Source organism: Podarcis vaucheri (genome assembly GCF_965113315.1).
Source record: "Podarcis vaucheri genome assembly, chromosome: 4".
Lineage (NCBI taxonomy): Eukaryota > Metazoa > Chordata > Lepidosauria > Squamata > Lacertidae > Podarcis > Podarcis vaucheri.
Genome location: NC_138762.1, coordinates 66,737,990 through 66,758,190, shown reverse-complemented (window position 1 = coordinate 66,758,190; position 20,201 = coordinate 66,737,990). Strand labels below are relative to the sequence as shown.

At 41.3% G+C, this 20,201-nt stretch overlaps 2 protein-coding genes across 8 annotated transcripts in view; one reads left to right on the top strand and one right to left on the bottom strand.

Moving 5' to 3' along the window:
- The window catches only part of LOC309531227 (uncharacterized protein), a 216,470-nt gene that overhangs the window by 104,931 nt on the left and 91,338 nt on the right, over positions 1–20,201 (bottom strand). The window lies entirely within an intron of this gene.
- Positions 1–20,201, top strand: part of PHEX (phosphate regulating endopeptidase X-linked) — a 101,301-nt gene that overhangs the window by 73,061 nt on the left and 8,039 nt on the right. For all 3 annotated transcript variants that reach the window (XM_082220574.1, XM_082220573.1, XM_082220575.1), the window contains 3 exons: positions 7,274–7,332; positions 16,858–16,912; positions 19,735–19,802. In XM_082220574.1, the coding sequence (XP_082076700.1) occupies positions 7,274–7,332; positions 16,858–16,912; positions 19,735–19,802 (182 nt within the window). The remainder of the gene's footprint in view (positions 1–7,273; positions 7,333–16,857; positions 16,913–19,734; positions 19,803–20,201) is intronic.

The window sequence follows — 20,201 nt, the reverse complement described above, 5'->3', positions numbered from 1 at the left end:
CCTGGTTATCAAACTTATTCTCCTAAAATGTGTTTTCAAATGTTCATCTGGCTTTGACCAGACTGCAAAGGAATGCACTTTTGCATATGAGGAGGAGAGAGCAGTGTGGATGAGCAGCAGGAGTTGGATATACATCTGTCTTTTGCCAATAATTGGCACACCTCACAGACTCGGCAAGGTGCTGTTGTCACTTACTGCTTGCCAAAGACCTAACTTCAGTGTTTATTCCTTGCCAGTTGCATTTGTGCTTCTTGGGATTCATGTTTCACTTTAAGTAGTATCGTGGCCCCATAAAGTCTACTAAAAGCTTCTGGAGAGTAGCTGTGTACTGTCTGATATAGGGAAGTGGGACTTGCAAACAAATGTTGCCGCATGCTCCCATTCAGGGTTCCAGCCAGCCAGCCATGATCTCTTCTAGGATACTCCATTCTATTCTCCTCCCCACTAGTTTCCTGCTGCCCCACCCAACAAGTAGCCAGCATTTCATGCCCACTGAGCATGCTCAGTCTTCATTGAGCTGCACTCCTGCCCCCTCCCAAGCCTGCTGATGCCACCTTCTTGTGAGTGAATGGTGCTGTTTTCACTACATAAGGACAGGCACTAAGAGATGGAGTTTGCTATTATCATATAGGATTCTAGATCCTGCTTCCAATGCAGTGACATGGATTTTCCCTACTGGGTGGAAAAAAATAGCTGATGCCTATGAAAACAGGGTATGTGACAGATCTCTGCCTGCACTGACATGTCTAATAGTACCAATCCTGTGTGATGAATTCAGGTTTCTTTTTTGGCCCTTTAACCATTGGTAATATTTGGTAAGGAAAATGGGGTGGTGTTTCATAGCAAGCATGAGGAAGGGAGATCTATGGACTGGAGCCCTTGCGTCTGTGACACTATTTGTGATACTATTCAGAAGCATTAGCAGTGGCTGCAGCAATATAGTAATTGTGATGGAGGAATACATTGAAACTGTAAGAGAGAACCCTGAAGGTATCTGTTTGAGACTATTCTGTGCCATAGATCAGCAAAATGCATTATATTTATCTCACCATGAGTTTCCAGAGCAGCGAAAAACATTTGCTCCTTTATGAAGAAGGAGATAAACACCCTTGATCCTTCATTCTTGTGGAAGTGGCTATTAGCTGCACTAATATACCCTGAAGAGATTCTTAGTATGATGGAAAATGTCACTGAAGGTGAAATTAATTGGCAGATAATCCCTGAAATATACAAGTTTAGGGCTGTCCCCTGTGAATCATACCCCATTTCTGGCATACTTTGAAATGAAGGGGATTATTCCCTGACTCAGCATGAGGTAGAATGTGATTGAGCTTATCTCAAAAAAATAAAAAAAATAATGCTTACTCCTTCAAGGACTGCTTAATGACATCCCTTCTCCACTTGATCTTCATATTTATGTGCCTTAACTCTTTTTCTACATGTGTGTTTCTCAAAATGCTGTACCAATAGAAAATGAGGAGTCCATTGATATACTGTGTGTGTGACGTGAGCATAATCACTTCCCATCTCTCAGCTCTGACATCATTATCTTCTATGGGCTGGCCCCTGAGCCCCTATGAAAGATAGAGATTGTTTGAGTTTCAAGGGGCCAATTAATGCAACGGAAGCAAATGAGTCTTAATTGGGACTCACCAACTTTTTTTAGTTCTGGGGGCACTTTTAGATTTTGAGTGGTGCTGTGGGCAACACCCCACTCTAGTCATTTCTGCCTGTCCAGATCATCCCCAGCCCCACTAAGAAACAGAAAGAATGCACTCTTGTGCACGTGTGTGTGTGTGTGTGTGTTTGCACACCCACCCATCCACCCACACCCAGACCCACAGTTTTCCTGGGTAAAAGTTGGATCCAGAAGAATTTATCTCAGCCTTGAAAAGCACATAGAAATTCAAGAATAAATGGGAGAGTGTTGTTCTTCCAACTTCCGCCTTCAAAATGTACTTGGGTGACTTCCCTCACCACCTCATTACTGAAGAGGCAGTGAGTGGGAAGACTCTGAGGCTTTGTGGGCACCAGTGGAAGACCTCACCCACCCACCACATTAGAGACGTGGTCTAAATATTCATGACTGCAGAACAGGTTCCACAATATGTTATCACCTGCGGATGATATATTTGAAAATATATTACTACAAATGTCTTTTGCTTCTGACTTTAAGTACAGTCATACCTTGGCTCCCAAATGCCTTGGGAGTCAAACGTTCCGGCTCCCGAACGATTGAAAACTGGAAGTGAGTGTTCTGGTTTTTGAACGTTCTTTTGGAAGCCAAATGTCCGCCGGGGCTTCCACAGCTTCTGATTGGCGGCAGGAGCTTCCTGCCACCAATCAGAAGCCACGATTTGGAAGTCAAACATTTTGGAAGTCGAACGGACCTCCGGAACGGATTCTGTTCGACTTCCAAGGTACGACTGTATATAGGTGAGTTGTATGTATCGCAGTTATATGCCATGAATAAACTACTTGCTGATCAGCTACAGCTGCATTTTGGAGCTACCATGGGGGGACTGCTATCTCCCTCCCCTTGTAAGTAAACATGTCCTCATTGCTTCCTTTCATGCTTCCTTCTGATGGGTTTCTTTGTCAGCTGTCTTTTGCCCCAAACAACACTGTAGGCTTAGGCTGCATCCTAGCCTCACTTACCCAAGAGTAAGAGCCACTGAATTCAATAGGACTTACATCTGAGGAGGAGACATGGTTAGGTTTGCTATGTGTTTGCACACTGGGCCCTAGTGTGTGACGAAACTGGTGTAACAATGAAGCAGCATATTTTAGGGACTAATATATGGATGCGGGGGGGGGGGGAGCTATATATAGATAACCACCTGTACTTGTTTGTTGAATATGTTCTGCAATCTGTAATTTTGGATTTACTGCAAGCAAATTTCTCTTCATAAAATATTTTCAAGACCAAGCCTGGAATCCTGCAGTAAAATTCTGAAAAGATATCAGTTTAATTAGAGCTGTACAAATAAGTCTCTTCACATAAGCTGCTTGCTCTGTATTAAGCTAGAAATTTAACATAATTTGTTAGCAACCTATATTTAAAAATCTGTCCATGCAAAATTATTCTGGGATGTGTTCCAACTCTAATTATAGGGAAGCAAGCATGAAAAGTCAGAATCTGGCTCCATTTGTTGAATATGTCAAGAATATGCCAAATCACCTACACTAAGGTTGCAATCCCATACCTGCTTACCTGGTGGTAAGTGCCACTGAACTCAGTGCGACTTGCTTCTGAGTAGAATTGCCTAGGATTGCACTGTTAAGTACTAAAAAGATGCCAGGTGGTATTCAACTAAGTTTTACTCAGCACAAACCTATTGAAATCAATGGACCTGAATTAGTCATATTTATTCCTGCATTGTAGGGGGTTGGACTGGTTGACCCTCGGGGTCTTTTCAAATATTACAATTCTATGATTAATTCTAACATTCTAAAACTACCTAAAAGCAGTTATACATAAAAACATTATTCCACCCAGTGATCTCAGGGTTTTCAGGAACAGCAGTATTCTACTACTACCAAATGCTGGGTAAACAGAAATGTTTTCAAATTGCTCCTGAAACTTAAATTGTGAAGAAGACAGGTGCACCTCACTCAGGAGTGTACTCCACAACCAGGGAGCCACCACTGAGAAAGCCCTGTGATGGGTCAGTGCCACCTGGGCAGCCCCCAGTGGCAGCACCATCACCACCGCCTCCTCTGCCAGCTGTGGGTCAAAGAGGGTTCATATTGTCTATATTCCAGCCACATATAAGCCAAGTGATTCTACACACACTTGATCCCTTCATGCAGGCAAGGAAGAGGCTTGAATACAGCTCAAGGACACACTCCAGCCAGGCAGAAGCAGGTGAGGAGGGCACAGAGTAGGAATGCTGTGGGCGGGTGAACTGGGAAGGAGGGATGGCATGAGGAATACCCTGAGAACTGGGAAACAGAGCATTGCAGGGTCACATTCAGTTTCCAGGACTGAAGTCCCTTGTCCCTTACCTACACCAGTTTCAACATATGTTTACAATGTACACACAAATTTCAAAGCTACCTGGTTTGTTGCATGCACAGATGGGGAGATTGGAATGGAATCAGATAGCACATCCATCCAGTGACATACAGGCATCAGTTCATCTGCTAATAGATGTGTGGAAGTTGTTTCTTTCACGGGAATGATTACGTATGCCAAAGTTTGTCTGCATGAAACAGACCTATGGCAACTTTCAGATGGTTTTACAAGGGGCCTCGTGGTGAATTAAGGGCCTTTCTGAAAAATTGGCATTCTTGATATGCCCAAGTTAGCTATTCCCTACTCTTATGGGTTAGGGCAAAGTAAGTAAATTGAGGTCTTCAACTAAAGTGAGTTTCAGAAACATAGATAAGGCTGATTCTTAAGAAAAACATGCCTTTGAAAACCGATAAAATATAGTAAAGGAAGAAAGGGGGGGGGAGGAAAAAAAGCACACTATACTAAGTCAAGATGCCACAATCTCTAGTGTTTAATGAGCACTGGTGTGCTTGTGCTCTGGATTGGAGGAAAGGCAGAGTATAAAAATATCTAATGAATAAAAATAAAATAGAATCTTCCTGCCTGTTTGCCCAATAGTACAAATATTTGGGGATGAAAAATAGTACAAATATTTCGGGATGAAAAATATCTTTTGTTACACCAATGAAAAATGTAAAAAATGCAAACCAATAAACATTTGGAAGACTTGATACTTTGCTTAAAGTGTCCTGAATGTTTGTCGCTTGAAGAAGACTCATAGGACATAACTGAGGACTCTTGGTGAAATCTGGTAGAACTCTTTGTGCAAGAACTTAGAAACAGAGAAAGCTTTGAGACAGTGGAAGCAGATATGAATAAAAGAGATAGTGTCAAAGGTTGAGACCATGGTAGAGACTTGAAATGCAATGGCATTTTAAATTTCCAATAAAAATGTCCAGTGTCTCAAATGTTTCCCTGCAGGTCATTGCAAAAGTCATTCATTTTTGTCCTGTGTGAGGGCACCTCTTTATAAGCGCCCGTGCTACTGCATTTCAAATTAGTTTATTTGGCTGCTGCCATAAATGACTCTGAAATTGGAGTGCAGTCAACCCTGCTAAATGTTTTCTCCCAACTCCTCAGCATAGATGTCAGTCATCTTCTGGCTTCTATTATCTGACAAAAATATATATATCTGCCATCTTATCATTTTTCTCTCTGTGTGTAAGAGACATAAATCAATTCTTTCTAAATTCTGGTAGGACAATTATTATTTTCAGTTGATAATAATGGATATGTAAGATATTCATACGATAGTGTTCTGTGATGTTTCAATTCATTAATTTCCAGTTTTCCAGCTTATTCAAAAATATACAGAAATGAGTAAACTGTTTCTTGAGGCTTAGGTAGCCTCAGTGGCATGGAGTGCCTTCTATCGGCTTTGGCTGGTGGCTCAGCTATAGTCCTATCTAGACAGGGATAGCCTAACGTGTGTCATCTATGCTCTGGTAACATCTAGGTTAGAGTACGGCACTGTGTTATACGTGGGGCTGCTTCTAAAGACAATTCGGAAACTTCAGCTGGTGCTGAATTCAGTGGCCAAGTTGCTTACCAGGGCAAGACAGTGTATAAAGCCAATCCTAGCCTTAGTACACTGGCTGCCAGTTAGTTTCTGGGCCCAATTCAAAGAGTTGGTTTTGACCTATAAAGCATTCAGTGGATCAGGACTGCAATATCTCAAGGACCTCCTCTACCCATATGAACTGACCCAGACCCTGTTATCATCACCTAAGGCCCTTCTTCATGTGCCTTCTCTGTGACAGGTCTGGAGGACGGCTACATGAGAACCGCCTTTTCTGCAGTGGTTCCCCATCTATGGAATGTTCTCCCCAGGGAGGCTTGCCTGGTGCCTTCATTACATCTATTTTGAATTTTGCTTATTTGCTTTTAGTTATATTTTGAATTGCTATAGATGACAAGATGATTTTTGTTGGATATTTTTATAGGTTGTAAACTACCTTGGCTACAGTAATGCAGAAACAAATTTTAAAAGTATTTTTTTGAAAAAATTCTTCATTCTCAAGCACTTGCTCCCCAAAGGATTTTCAGGCGAGAGAGAGTGAGTGAGAGAGAAATTTTTCTCTTTACAGAGAAAGTAAAAAGCAAAGTTACTGAAGTCATAGCCTATGACAGCCCTTAAGTAATTTTCTGAGCAGCTTAGCCCTTAGAAGATTTATTAGACGTTCCCATTCATTGATTCTGGTGTTAATTGATTTATTTGCATTTATTCTCAATCATGAGAGACAGGGTGCCATCAAATGGTTGAAACAACAAGGACTTTCAAATATCTAATACACATATTTAATTTTAAATGTTCCAATTCAGAAACAAATCTACACTTGTTCCCCAGATGTTACTTAATCAGTATGATGCTGCAGTATGCTTGCGATGGTGAAGCCTGGTCAGGAACAGTGTTGTGCTAGAAGGAGGGGGAGAGAAGGACAAAGAAGGCCACGAGGGAAATGGATTGTGAAGAAAAAAAGTCTGGTGTGTGTGTGTGTGTGTGTGTGTGTGTGTGTGTAGGGAAAGGAGGGAACTCCCTGGATTCCGTCCTGATATTCAAAGCACATTTCTGACTGAGCTTCAGCACAATTTTTACCATGGGTGAACATAAAGAATGAAGAGTTTGACCAGAGGAATGGAGAGTATGCTAGGCTGTGGAACCGTTTTTTTGAGGAGCTATTTGAAAGAAGACATGCAGGGAGGGACACTGACAACCAGGAATAGACTTTTTTGTGCCAAAGGGAGTGAGCGTTCTAATTGCACATTGTAATGATACAGGATGTGGGTGCAGTGCATTGTTGCTGTTGTTAGTGATGTCTGGAGCGCAAGTCCATGTGATATTCATGCAGCTGCAAGTGTGTACAGAGAGTGGGGAATGGATGACCAGATGAAACTGCCTTAAACTGAGCCAGACTGTTGGGTACATGTAGCTCAGCATTCTCTACACCAACCTGCACATGTTTTTTCATGGTCTCAGGAAGGTTTTTTTTTCCTGCCTGGTCCTTTTAACTAGAGGTGTCAGGTAACTGAATCTGGGGTCTTCTGCATGCAAGGATGTGCTCTATGGCCACTCTTTGAACATAAGCCATAAAGTCATGAAAGCAGTGGTGATGATTTTTTAAATATTCTGGTCTCAATTTACAGAGTTCACTATTTTTGTTTGTTTGTCTTGTTCACAAAACCATCAACTCTAACTTGCTCTCACTATTTCCGCAGGTGGTTTACAAGTCCAACTACCGTCAATGCCTTTTACAGTTCATCGACAAATCAGATCAGTGAGTAAAATGTACATTGATTAAACTTACAACCGCATTACTTACTTGGGAAAAAAGGTATCCCCTTTGCTTCCTCAAATATCAAAGTCTCATCTTCTCTTACCCCTGTGCCAACTGCTAGCTGGTGCCGTTGTGACTCTAAGGGCCTATTAATACATTACTACCACAGTTTAGGAGTTGCTCCAACATGATCACGTAATGGCCCCATACAGGAGCCAACTCGAGTAGGCAGGTTACATGGCCCCATGCCATAACACTTTCTGTCCCACCAGGAAGAAGCGTATTGCTTTGGAAAGTACCTGCACACACCATGTGGTTCCTATAGAGACATAACTAGTGCAGCATGAAACCAATTATGCAGAAGTGGTTTTCAGGTTTATTAATGTTTTCGGGTACCAGCCACCGTCACATCCTTGGGTGTTTCCAGGAACAACATCAGGGGTTAAGCATTGTGGGGCAGCTGTTGTTGATGTCCATAGCTCATCAGGAGACCTACTACCAATTCCAGAATCCCATATCTTGATGCTCTTTCTCCTTGCTCCTTTCTGCCTCTATTAGGGAAGAACAATGGGGCAAGAAAAGGAGCACTTGTCCTGCCCTTGCCTCTGGGTGGGTCTATGGATCGAGAAAAAATTGGGAGTGTACAGGGAGAGAAGAGGAAGGGGAAGTCCCACTTCAGAAGTGGAACATCATGCATGCAGTGCTGGATACGACCCTCAGTCTTCTGAAAAAAGTTGGCTCAGCTTTATGTGCTTCTGAAAAAAAACATGCATAGGATCGGGCTCCTGTTAGTATTAGGGAGCTGCTGCAGATTACAAAGCCAGCTTTCATCACAGACGAACAGGTCCTTTAATGCAGGCATGCTAAGCTTCCAAATACCTGGATAGTGTATTTTTTAAAATTAATTTTTATTTTAAAAATAAAATTCTGCTTAAAGGAATTTGTTGCTAGAAACAGATAGAAGCCATGAAGGCATAGATCTGTGAAGTAGTTAGTCTTTGATTATTGCACCTTGTATGGCATCGAAACCATGTGACTTTATGCTTGATAAATTCTCTGATTTTGCTCAGACTCATGAAATCAGGGTTGTTGCTGTTGGTGTTTTAAATAAAGTATTTATATGCTGCTCAATTAACGAAGTTTCTAAGTTTTAGCTAGGCAGAATTGAGCAGTATTATTTAGTACTGAATTTGTTATGCACAATTATCTCTTCAAACTTTGGCTTCAATAAGGAAATTATTTTATTCTGGCGGTTTTCCCTCCCTTTTCTATGCCTTATTTTATTATGGCATTTATCCATTTTTATTTTTACTTGTTTAAGGTTATTTAAGACTGATTTTACTGGTTTCTTTGGTTGAGAAAACAGACTGTCCCTGCTAACATCAGCACAAGTGCTTGTATGCAGATTCACAGCACGAAATGTGTCTCTGTGATTAGTCATGACTGAATCCTCTGGTATTTTGTTTAAGTTCTTTTTCATTTTGGTATGATCTGGATCCCAGAGCTGCCATGCTATAGCAGATTAAACAAAGCTGTCCCAAAAGAAAAAAAATGAAAAGGAGAGTCAGGGTTCCTGGTCTGGGATTTCACAGCTAGCTGTGTCTAACAGCATCAAGAGCCGAGACCTGTCAAACGTAACCAATCAGTCATGGGCATACAAGCAGTTGTGCCTTGCATCTCTCCTCCTGACCTTTTTGTATCGCTAGTGTTTGACCTTGAGATCTTGCTACCTGCTGTTTTCAAGAGTCAACAAATCCATGTGGCATGAACTGCACTTATTTAGAGTTGTCTTTTGCTGTATATAGGTACGCAAGCAGCATATTTCTGTGTGCTCGCTTGCATGAGGGCTATGGTTATACATACCCGTTGCTGGAAACTGCAGGAAGAAGAGAAGAAGAGGAGTTTGGATTTGATATCCCACTTTATCACTACCCTGAGGGACGTGGGTGGCGCTCTGGGTTAAACCACAGAGCCTAGGACTTGCCAATCAGAATTTTGGCGGTTCGAATCCCTGCGACGGGGGGAGCGCCTGTTGCTCAGTCCCTGCTCCTGCCAACCTAGCAGTTTGAAAGCACGTCAAAGTGCAAGTAGATAAATATTTACTGCTCTGGCGGGAAGGTAAACGGCGTTTCCGTGCGCTGCTCTGGTTCGCCAGAAGCGGCTTAGTCATGCTGGCCACATGACCTGGAAGCTGTACGCCGGCTCCCTCGGCCAATAAAGCAAGATGAGCGCCACAACCCCAGAGTCGGCCACGACTGGACCTAATGGTCAGGGGTCCCTTTACCTTTACCTTAAGGAGTCTCAAAGCAGCTAACATTCTCCTTTCTCTTCCTCCCCCACAACAAACACTCTGTGAGGTGAGTGGGGCTGAGAAACTTCAAAGAAGTGTGACTAGCCCAAGGTCACCCAGCAGCTGCATGTGGAGGAGCGGAGACACGAAATCGGTTCACCAGATTACGAGTCTACCACTATTAACCACTACACCACACTGGGGAAGTGGGGAGTGCTTTTGTACTCGGGTCCTGCTCATGGGTTTCCCACAAGGATCTTGTTGGCCGCTGTGAGAACAAGATGCTGGACTAGATAGGCTCTTATTTGTTGTTTAGTCGTTTAGTCGTGTCCGACTCTTTGTGACCCCATGGACCAGAGCACGCCAGGCACTTCTGTCTTCTACTGCCTCCTGCAGTTTGGTCAAACTCATGCTGGTAGCTTCAAGAACACTATCCAACCATCTCGTCCTCTGTCGTCCCCTTCTCCTTGTGCCCTCCATCTTTCCCAATATCAGGGTCTTTTCCAGGAAGTCTTCTCTTCTCATGAGGTGGCCAAAGTATTGGAGCCTTAGAGGCTCTTATTAGGTTCTTATTCATCTCTTAGGAAGAAGAAACAGGGTGTTGATTCAAATGGTTTATTCTTGTTGGAGCAACTGCTTCCTGTATTCTGTGTTAACAGCAACATGCCCCCCCCCGGTAGTTTAAACTTAACACAGAATATAACCAGCCATTTTGACATACAGGTGACCAAATGGCTTTGGCAAAACATTTCCTTGACATATATATCTATGCCATATATATTTGCAACTTGTGTGTATGGTGTGTTCACATACAGACTGGGGCAGATCAACCTCCTCCTCATATTTTTTTTAAACTACCACATATTGTGACCCCTATAGAAAGACCAGGGCTCAAACTCCTCCCTGCATCCTCCACACAATCAGGGCACCCATATGACCTGTTGAATGGAACATCTGCATATGAAGAGGAGGATTTCACATGTTAACTTTGGTATACTGACAACTGTACACAACATGTGTAGGCTTGCCATATGTCAGGAAAATTCCTGACATGGCCTGGTTTTTGGGTGTAAAAATGGTGTAGGGGGAATTTTGCCAAAGCGGCAAAATGTGAGGAAAACCCAGATGTATGGAAACGTGCTGGAAAAAGCAATGGAAACAGCTCAGAAAGCTTAATTTTTTTTAAAAACCCAGCAATTTGGGGGTTGTTCCCTCCAAAAATCTAAAAAAAACCAAAACCTTTTTTTTTTTGCAGGTGTCAGGAATTTTAGTTTTGAGATATGGCAACCCTAAACATTTGGTTGTTTAAAAAAATATTCTAAAAGTATGGCTCGACTCTTGTATGTACGTAGGCATGATCTACATCACATAAGAATTGTGCAATAGGGCTTCTATCTATGTGTTAATGGTCTTCAGAGCATCAAGAAGCACTTCAACCAAAGTTTTATTTGGATCTTAAAAGGATGTAGTTAATCACTACAACCATATATTTACTATAAAGGTAAAGGGACCCCTGACCATTAGGTCCAGTCAACTCTGGAGTTGCGGCGCTTATCTCGCTTTATTGGCCGAGGGAGCCGGCGTACAGCTTTCGGGTCATGTGGCCAGCATGCCTAAGCCGTTTCTGGCAAACCAGAGCAGTGCATGGAAATGCCGTTTACCTTCCCGCCGGAGTGGTACCTATTTATCTACTTGCACTTTGTGCTTTCGAACTGCTAGGTTGGCAGGAGATATTTACTATATTGACTAATAAAACAAAGATATTAAAGTCTTAAAACAAAACATTCTGGCTTTCTCCTTCAATTGCTCGAATGTGGCTATTCAGGTCAGAGCAGCTGAAGAAGGTTAAGCCCAAACTTTTTTGCCTTAAGACCTCACTCGATCCCTCTGTTTTCCATATCCATGCCATACATTTAAAGCACATTCAGAGCATCTGGCTTTCCCCAAAGAATCCTGAAAACTGTAGTATGTCAAGTGTGCTGGGAATTGTAGCTCTATGCAAGGTAAACTACAGTTTGCAGGATTCTTTGGGGGAAATCATGTGCTTCAAATGTACGCTGTGGGTGTCATCCCATGCCCCATGTTTTTCTCCCACAGGGATTTATACTTTCAGGAAACAAAGTTATTGTGGATGAATTTCTGTCCTAAACTAGTGAGACAGTGAAATAATTGCTCAGTATGGTCCAGTTTCTCTTTTAGTGAGATTAAAAAGGTTAAAATTAGTTTTGAATGCCTCCTCATTTTTTTGTACAAATGCCTATTTAAATTACATTAAAATATGTGCATATCAAATTGGGCATGTATTTGTCATAGAGGTTCTAGAAGGGTAGCCAAGTAAATATTAAGAGACGTACATGGCAGCATTCTTCCCAGTTAGAAAGGAGGGGATTATCGCATAGTTGCAGGACTTTTCTGCAGGATCCCCCCACCCGTACATAAATAATCTGGCTAATCAGAAGCTTATTGATTAGAAAGCACTTTAAAAACAGCTCACCAGCTTTCTTATGGCTAATGGGCAGAGTCGTTCTGGAATTTACATGTTCAAGCAGGCTTACTAATTAAAAGATTCAAGCTGTTCCTATTTTCCTAAAGATTGAAAGTTACTCGTTTGTATATATTTCTCATCCTTTTGTCTCTGAGTTTGATCTTTGTAGTGCTCCTCCTCCTGGCCTTTCCAACTAATTTTAAAGGTTTCATCCTGTGTGTGTGAGAAAGATTCAGTCAGTTATGCTAATATAGGGAGTTTTTCACAAGAAATGTTTCCATAGAATTTCCATTTTAACACATCATTCATTGAGTTCTTATATTATTATTTCGTATCATTGCCTTATATGTTCCTTTTCTGATTCTGTTTGCACTCCTCAATCTCCTCATTAGTACTAACTTCTCTCAGGTGTTTTGTGTACCCTTGCCCTTGCACATGTATGTTAGGGAATTTGCTTTTTCTGGATTTTTTGGATTTCCTCTGAAAGAGCAAGTGAGCAGTCTAGGCTGCTCTTAGCATCCTAGCACTAGCAATGGAGGCACAAATGGCCTACATGATGTGGACTGCTTTCCCCCCAGCTATGGCTGGTATGCTAGGTATGGTCATTCCTGGACAGGTATAGGCTTACCACAGTGATCCATGCACCGGTAACTTCAACAGGGGATTACTGTAATGTACTCTACATAAGTCTCCCTTGGAGGCTGAGCAAGAAGCTGCAGGTGACCATATTGCACCATATATTACATCAGATGTCTGATGGGAGTTGGAATCCAATAACATCTGGAGCACCACAGGTTCCTGAACCCTGATTTAAAGATATCCATGTCTCATAAGAATTCAGGTTTCTTCATTCCACCTTTTTTTTTTTTTTTGCTTTTAATTACTAACCACATTCACAAGGGCATTATTGATCTTCCCCTCCATAATCAGTTTGTTAAACTTCAGGTCTTGGTTTGTAACTTTTATATTCACTAAATATCTGCTAATGTTAATATTCATTAATGCATTTATTTTTCAAAATGTACTATTGCTAATTATGTTTGATGGATTGTTTTCACAAGATATAGGGCATGTTATTTCGCTGGTAGACATTTAAGCAAAATTAAAGTTTAATGAGTTTGATTAGCCAAGTAATCAATGAACTAATCAATCTTAAATGCAACCTTCATTAGATCACCCAACTAATTTCACTTAAGTCAAAATTAATTTGGCTACTCTAAACAGTTAAATGACATTTGAAGACCTATTACAAGAAATGAATCTCAGGATTTGATTTGTGAATCAGCTGAGCTGTAGGTGGATACATGTCTGCATGTACCTATACAGCACTTCAAGAAAGCATTAAGGTACATTTTACTATATGCTCTTTCCATTTTTAAATGGTACCTTTTCATAACGGAGTAATCTATTTACTATTAATGAAATCAACAGAGTGTGCAGAGGCAACATTCAGACGCTTACTGGTGGCAAGCACAGACTCTGCGGAAAGCATCTAACGTAGCTTTGCTGAAAAATAGTCGCTAATTAACAAAAAAGAGAAGATTTTTAATGGAAAAAATCAGCAGAGCATGCATGATGTTCAATGCAGAGCTCACAGTTTCTGGCATGGTTTGTGCTTAGCAGCTTGCCCCCGCTGCCCTGGCTTTTCCCCAAATGACACTTTATAAATGATTATTATGAGTAATAATAATATAAAAACGTGGGTTATGATTTTCCAGTTGTAACTGAGATCCTGGTTGTGTAAAAGTGGGTTTACTCCAAGCAGTTTTCAGAATGGATTGAAGGGGATGCCTCCAAACTCCATCTCATGCTGCCCTAGATATTGCATATTATGTACTTTGTGTTTGCATACTATAAACCACTCTGTACTCTTTGGATGAAGGGTGGCATATAAATTTAATAAATAATAATAATAATATTGGAAGTCCAACATCAAAACAGCAATTATGGATCCTTAGCTTACCACTAACAGATGATGTGATGGCGATACTCTCTAAAATCCTCTACAGAGCTGTGAGAGCTGTGAGAGAAAACTCCTTAAAATGAAACCCACACTGCCTAGACCTTAATATATATATATAATTATTCTACTGGGTAAAAAATATGCATTTAGTTAGAATGGTTGTGTGCTATGAAGCTGAGATACTGAACAGCACACATGGCAGAAATAAAAATTCACACTTCCAGATAGGCTATGATTTAAAAATAAATCAAGGAAGCCTTGCTCTCCACACTAGTATAATTAAATTGTTTTTACAGCATAGAAATCAGCTTATTTGACAAGTTCCAAACAACCATAGACCATTAGAGATACTGTGATCCCCAGAATATAAGTTTCTGCAATTTGCCTGTCTCATACATCAGTGCCAAAACAGGTGGCAAAGGCAGCAGGGGAACAACAGCCGGCAGATAGCAGATGGGCAGGCCAAAGGAACATGCTGCTTGTTGCTTCACTCGACATGAGTTACATTTGGTGTATCCCTTGAAATGATGCTGTAAGGAAAGTGCTGAAAGCCTCCTGTCCCAATAGGAGGATGTTCCATCAATTTTTAGAAATGGCTCCATCAGCTTAATAAATGAATCACTTGCTGGTGAGGATTTTTTCTCTTCTTAAGGGGATTATGGAGGCAAGGCTAGCTGGGCTCTTTGAAAAGCAAATATGTGTGCATTGAAACAATCATCTCTGACAATGCTAACCCTAAGCCATGGGTAGGCAAACTAAGGCCTGGGGTAGGCAAACGAAGGCCCGGGGGCCGGATCTGGCCCAATCGCCTTCCAAATCTGGCCCACAGATGGTCTGGGAATCAGCATGTTTTACATGAGTAGAATGTGTGCTTTTACTTAAAATGCATCTCTGGCTTATTTGTGGGGAATTCGTTCATTTTTTTCCTTTTCAAAATATAATCCGGCCTGAGGGACAGTGGACCGGCCCCCTCCTGAAAAAGTTTGCTAACTCCTTCAAGCTGTAGGCTGCAAGTTATGGGGTGGGTGTTTTTGTTCTATCCCTTAAGAGAGTACTTTTAAGGCATGGGTTTCCTCTGCTAACATTTGCTGAAAGCAAAAGCCAAGTAATATGAGATCCTGCAGACTTCTTAACAGGGTCTGTACAGAGTTTGGCAGTCATATTATTTCCTCTTCGTGTGCCCAGTTCACACCCAATCCAGAAGTCTAGGAAATCCATTGACCTGAAAGTTAAGAACACGATGAAGCAATCACAGGGGCACTTCGCAAACTGTGTGTGGATGTGCAATGCCCACCGTATAACCCATTTGGGCAAGTGAATCACTGTCTGGCTCACTTGCAGCATGGTGTTTTGTTTCAATGGATTTTTTTGTGGTGTAGTAGCAGGAATAAATAAAATAGAGAAATAAATAGCAGGAATAAATAAAAAAATAGAGAGAAGAGGAAACCAAAGCAATACCTTTATTGAACTAAATGCGAAATCAAATTATGTAGAATCCTTCCATGGATGCATATAATATGACATGACATTGAAAGCCTGTAATACAGAACCAGGTATGGCAAGTAGAGACTGTTTAGGTTATGCTCTCTGCTGCCATTTGATCACTTATTAGGACACCCGTAACTCAGTTTCCTCTGCTCTTTAGTCTGCTGCCCTTTAAAGCTAACCACCAAGGAGAACTGCCTCAGGTGTCACCTAAAGCAGAAGTATTTGCCCATTTCCTTTCCTGAGAGATGATACGTGGGAGTGCCTGGCCACCTTCAGCAGTGGAAGCTGTGATGCATCTGAGAGCGACGAAGCAGTTTGGCTTCCTGCTCATGATAACTGGCTGGAAGGAGTCCAGGGGAAGAAAATCAGAGGGATGGGGAGGATTGTTTCTGCTCTATATAAGCAACAGAGAAAGATGGAGCAGGAAGACAAGAGGAGGGTGGATGAAACAGGGGGAAATTGTATAGTTGGAAAAGAAGCAGCAAATATACAAAAGAAAGCAGATTATAGGAATGATTATTCTTAGGTCCAGAAGTGGCTTTAAGCCCCATCCTCTGACATCTGGAGGGGATGAGAACACGCTGAGCAGTTGTGATTTTCTTAAAGGGTTAACATAACATGTCTGGGGCTTTGAAGTCTTTTACGCATTTTAAAAGCTTGCTGATGGCTCTGTTTTTATCTGCAGGTTGCTTTTGTTGCACGGTTTTATTGCTTATTGATACTTCCATTCTGTAAACTGATGAAGGGTAGTATATAAATATATTTAATCGATCAATTAGTTTGCTGTCTTTGACAGGTGGGAGATTAGAAGAGTTCAATATTCCTTTTAATCAGCAACCGCAAGCTCTTTATATCAGGAGCCAGACTATACATTGCGTGATTACTCTCTTCAAAAAGGGTGCTTAATTTTTGTTTTGAAGGAAAAGCAGCCACAAGTCATCCCACAGATATAATGGTGCCACCACTGCTTCTCTCTGTTACTAAAAAACCCACTCACTTAAGAATTAGCTCTGCTATTTTTTTTAAACTGCTATCCATTTTACAAAAAAAGGGGTGAAAAACTAAGAAATTAGCTAATGTTTTTATTAAATGTGTTTTAAATTTTGCCTGCCTGGCCTCGGCATCTGGTCCATTTGTAAGCCAATGCAGTGTTCCTGATTCATATATGGTCATGTTAACCATTTGATTAACTCCACTGATCTTAAGAGTGGGAAGTATCTGAAAAGACTTAGAAAAGCCCTGGCTTCAGAACTCAGTTGGCCTGAATTTACTATGCCTCTCTCTTTTTTTAAATCATAGGATTCCCAGCAGGAGAGCTCCAGAAGCCATTCTTTTGGGGAAAAGAATATCCCAGGTAAAAGCAAAGTCTTAAAACTAAAATGCTGTATGTATAGGTATGAAAAATAAATAAAAGGAACCTAAAGGGAAATGAACTGGCAAATAATTTGCTAAATGAAGTCGGCATAGTAGAAATTCTTGAGAAAGTTGGAAAATCAGGAGATATGTGTAGTTTTTGTTGTACTGCAGGGGTCATAATCTATGACTGCCTGATGAGTGTTCCCTCACCAGCCACATGAAAGTAGTGAGCAAGGCCAGAGGCAAAAGCGTGAGGAGCAAGGGAAGCGACTCTTACTTTTGTACAGTAAGCTACATTCCAGCCATGCAAATGTCAGGGGTTTCTATGCACATAAAGGCTACACTCACACAATTTTTTGGGAAAGCGCCATGATATCACTTTAAACAGTCATGGCTTCCCCCAAAGAGTTCTGGGAGCTGTGGTTTGTTAAGGGTGCAGAGAGTTGTTAGGAGACTCTCCTATTCTCCTCCCAGAAGCTACAGTTCCCAGGGTGGTTTTACAATCAATCCCTCTGGGAATTATTCTAGAATCATAGATTTGTAGAGCTGGAAGGGACCACCTAGCGCAACCTCCTGCAACGCAGGAATCTTTTGCCCAATGTGGGGCTCAAACTCATGCTCTACCAACTGAGCTATCCCCAGATGGAGACTGTTTTTGCTACAGAGTCCACACACAGTCGAGATCTCTTGATTCTTTTTTTGCCACTGAAAAGCCCTTATTGAGAAACCCATTTCATTCTGAAAAGAAAAGCTCATAGCAGATTCATTGTGCGTTACACAGCAATCTGTCCATTTGAAAACAGATGTAGGTGGTCCCAGTAATGGAAAATTCACCCACACATGCCCAGTTATGTTGCTGGTGGGTGTATACTTAGATGGCAATCATCACTTGCAAATAACCACACCCTCTCTTGTGGACAGCAGGATCTAGAATCAATCTGTATTGAGAACATCATTTTGAGGACAAGCATTAGCGATTCTAGGCTGAGGAAAAACTCCACTGTTCTGCTACTAATGGGTTAGTGTGTACACTGCCCAAGTCCAGGATCCACGTGAAACCCCCAAGCAGGACATGAGCACAACGGCATTCCTCATACAGATCATGCAGTGGGTATTGTGCCGTTGTTCCAATATTTCTCAGTCACAAAGAAAGATGCTGAGATCTGGGTTGGTTTTATATTCTAGGCACACCGCTTGATATTATCAAAACCTGAACAGTCTAACTCTTAAGATTGTATTCCATATCTTATGCCACACCTGTCTACAATGCAATATAAAATAAGAAACTTGTCACAGAATGTATAATTTTAACCTCAGGCCTATAATGGAATTTTGCACTGATAGGGAAAAACAACCACATATCAGTATGAAGCATTTTATTACATGCCAGCTATGTTTCATGGAGGGCACAACAAAAGAAAAAAGTAGGGTTAAAATGAAACCAGACTTCAGGTTTTAGACATTACTCAGAAGGCATGTTTTGGATTGCTAAATCTTGTGACAGATGCTTTTGAAATCCCAGCCTCCTCTTCTAAAACAATGTCTGTTATTTGGGTGGGGGACTTGTGGTTTTCTAGGTGGTGTTGGACTACAACTCCGATTTTCCTGGACCATTGGCCATGCCGGCTGAGTATGCTGAGAGTTGAGTGCAACAGTATCTAGAGGGTCACAGCTTCCCTACTAACTCCTGTATATTATTAACTGACTAATTATTCAGCTAACTAAGAAATGCTTCAAATTTCTGTAGAGCAGCTGAATTAAAAAGCCAGTTGAATTAATTTTGTTTTGTAAATGCCAATCTGGATTAAAATACTATTTCTATTGTTGTCTTCTAAAGATAGACATAGGACCAAGAAATCCTGTTTTATTTCTTAGCTTCTTTTTCCTTCTTGTATTCTATTTAAACGTCTTCAGTTGCCTACGAAATGACTTCATTCTTTCCACACCTCTCTAGGCTCTTTTATCTGTCTGTGCTTCCCCCCCACCCCACTTCTTTCATCGCGCCTTTGGTACATTGACCCTTAATAACCCCCCCTAATTATATCTGTCGTTCCTGGACTTCATCCATTGTCCCCTGCTGCTACCTGCCATTGCAATTCTTTATCTATCTGGCTTCTACCGCTGGTGTATTTAAACACTGATAGAAACTCATCTCTTAGCACTGGCATTTCACTGATCTTGAACACCTCCCTTTCTACTCCTCTCTTCTTCCCCTTTGTGTATCTAGACTAAGTTGTAAACCAGAGGGCAAGGCCTCTATTGTTTTGTTTTTTTAGTGTTACATACAGAGCACTAGCTGTGGTCGGTACCCTAGAAATAAGCAAGAATAACAAACAAATCAATACAAAAGCGCTCATTAGGCACAACCAACATATTTTTATTGGTTGGCTGCACTATAAATAATTTGTGCGTTTATAAATGATTATCTGGCTAAAATGTTTCCTTGAACTGCGAAAATGCTCTCGCTTGCCTGCATGGAGGGATGTTTGGGTTTCTGTGTATAGAAAATCTCTGACTTTTGCATAGCAGGAATGTAGCCTACTGTATCAAGAGTCGCACCTGTTGCTCTGCTCACTTCTGCCTCAGGCACGCAGCCCCCCTGAAATGTTCTCCATGAAGGAATGTACTCCTTGGCCTTTAAAAATGTTCATCACCCCTGCATTAAACAGCATTTTTCTTTTTCTCTTTCCCTCTGTCTTTTGGAAAAAATGCCTTTGTTTTTAAATTCTTGATGCCCAAATAACTGCGTTCTGTTGCACAGTCTTACAAAATTTATGTGAGTGTGTATGTATCAAAGGAAAACTCTCCTTTCTTCTACAGGTCTTTAAGCTATGGTGCCATTGGAGTAATTGTTGGGCATGAGTTTACCCATGGATTTGATAATAACGGTGAGTACTCAAACAGACGGCTTATTTATTGACTAGAAAAGATAACTACTGACAGATCCACTGACATACATTTAAAGCATATCCAATGTACATGATGTACCACAGAGGATCCTGGGTACTGTATATTGTTAAAGAGGCTGGCGTTAGTAACTCTGTAACGGGGGGAAACTGTATTCCCCAGGATTCTTTGGGAGAAGTTATGTTTCAAATGTATCGTGAGGATTGTATGGTGGTGCAAGGAGACCTTGCCAAGCTGTCACTGCCATCAGTTGTCAAGCCCCTTCAAAGGGTAACTTTGTCAGGGAAGGCTGAGGGCAATCTCCCTCCCCCCCCCTTTTTTTGGAGAAAGCTTGAAAACTTCTGAAGTTTTTTTGTAGATTCTCTGAAGAAGCGGGGGGG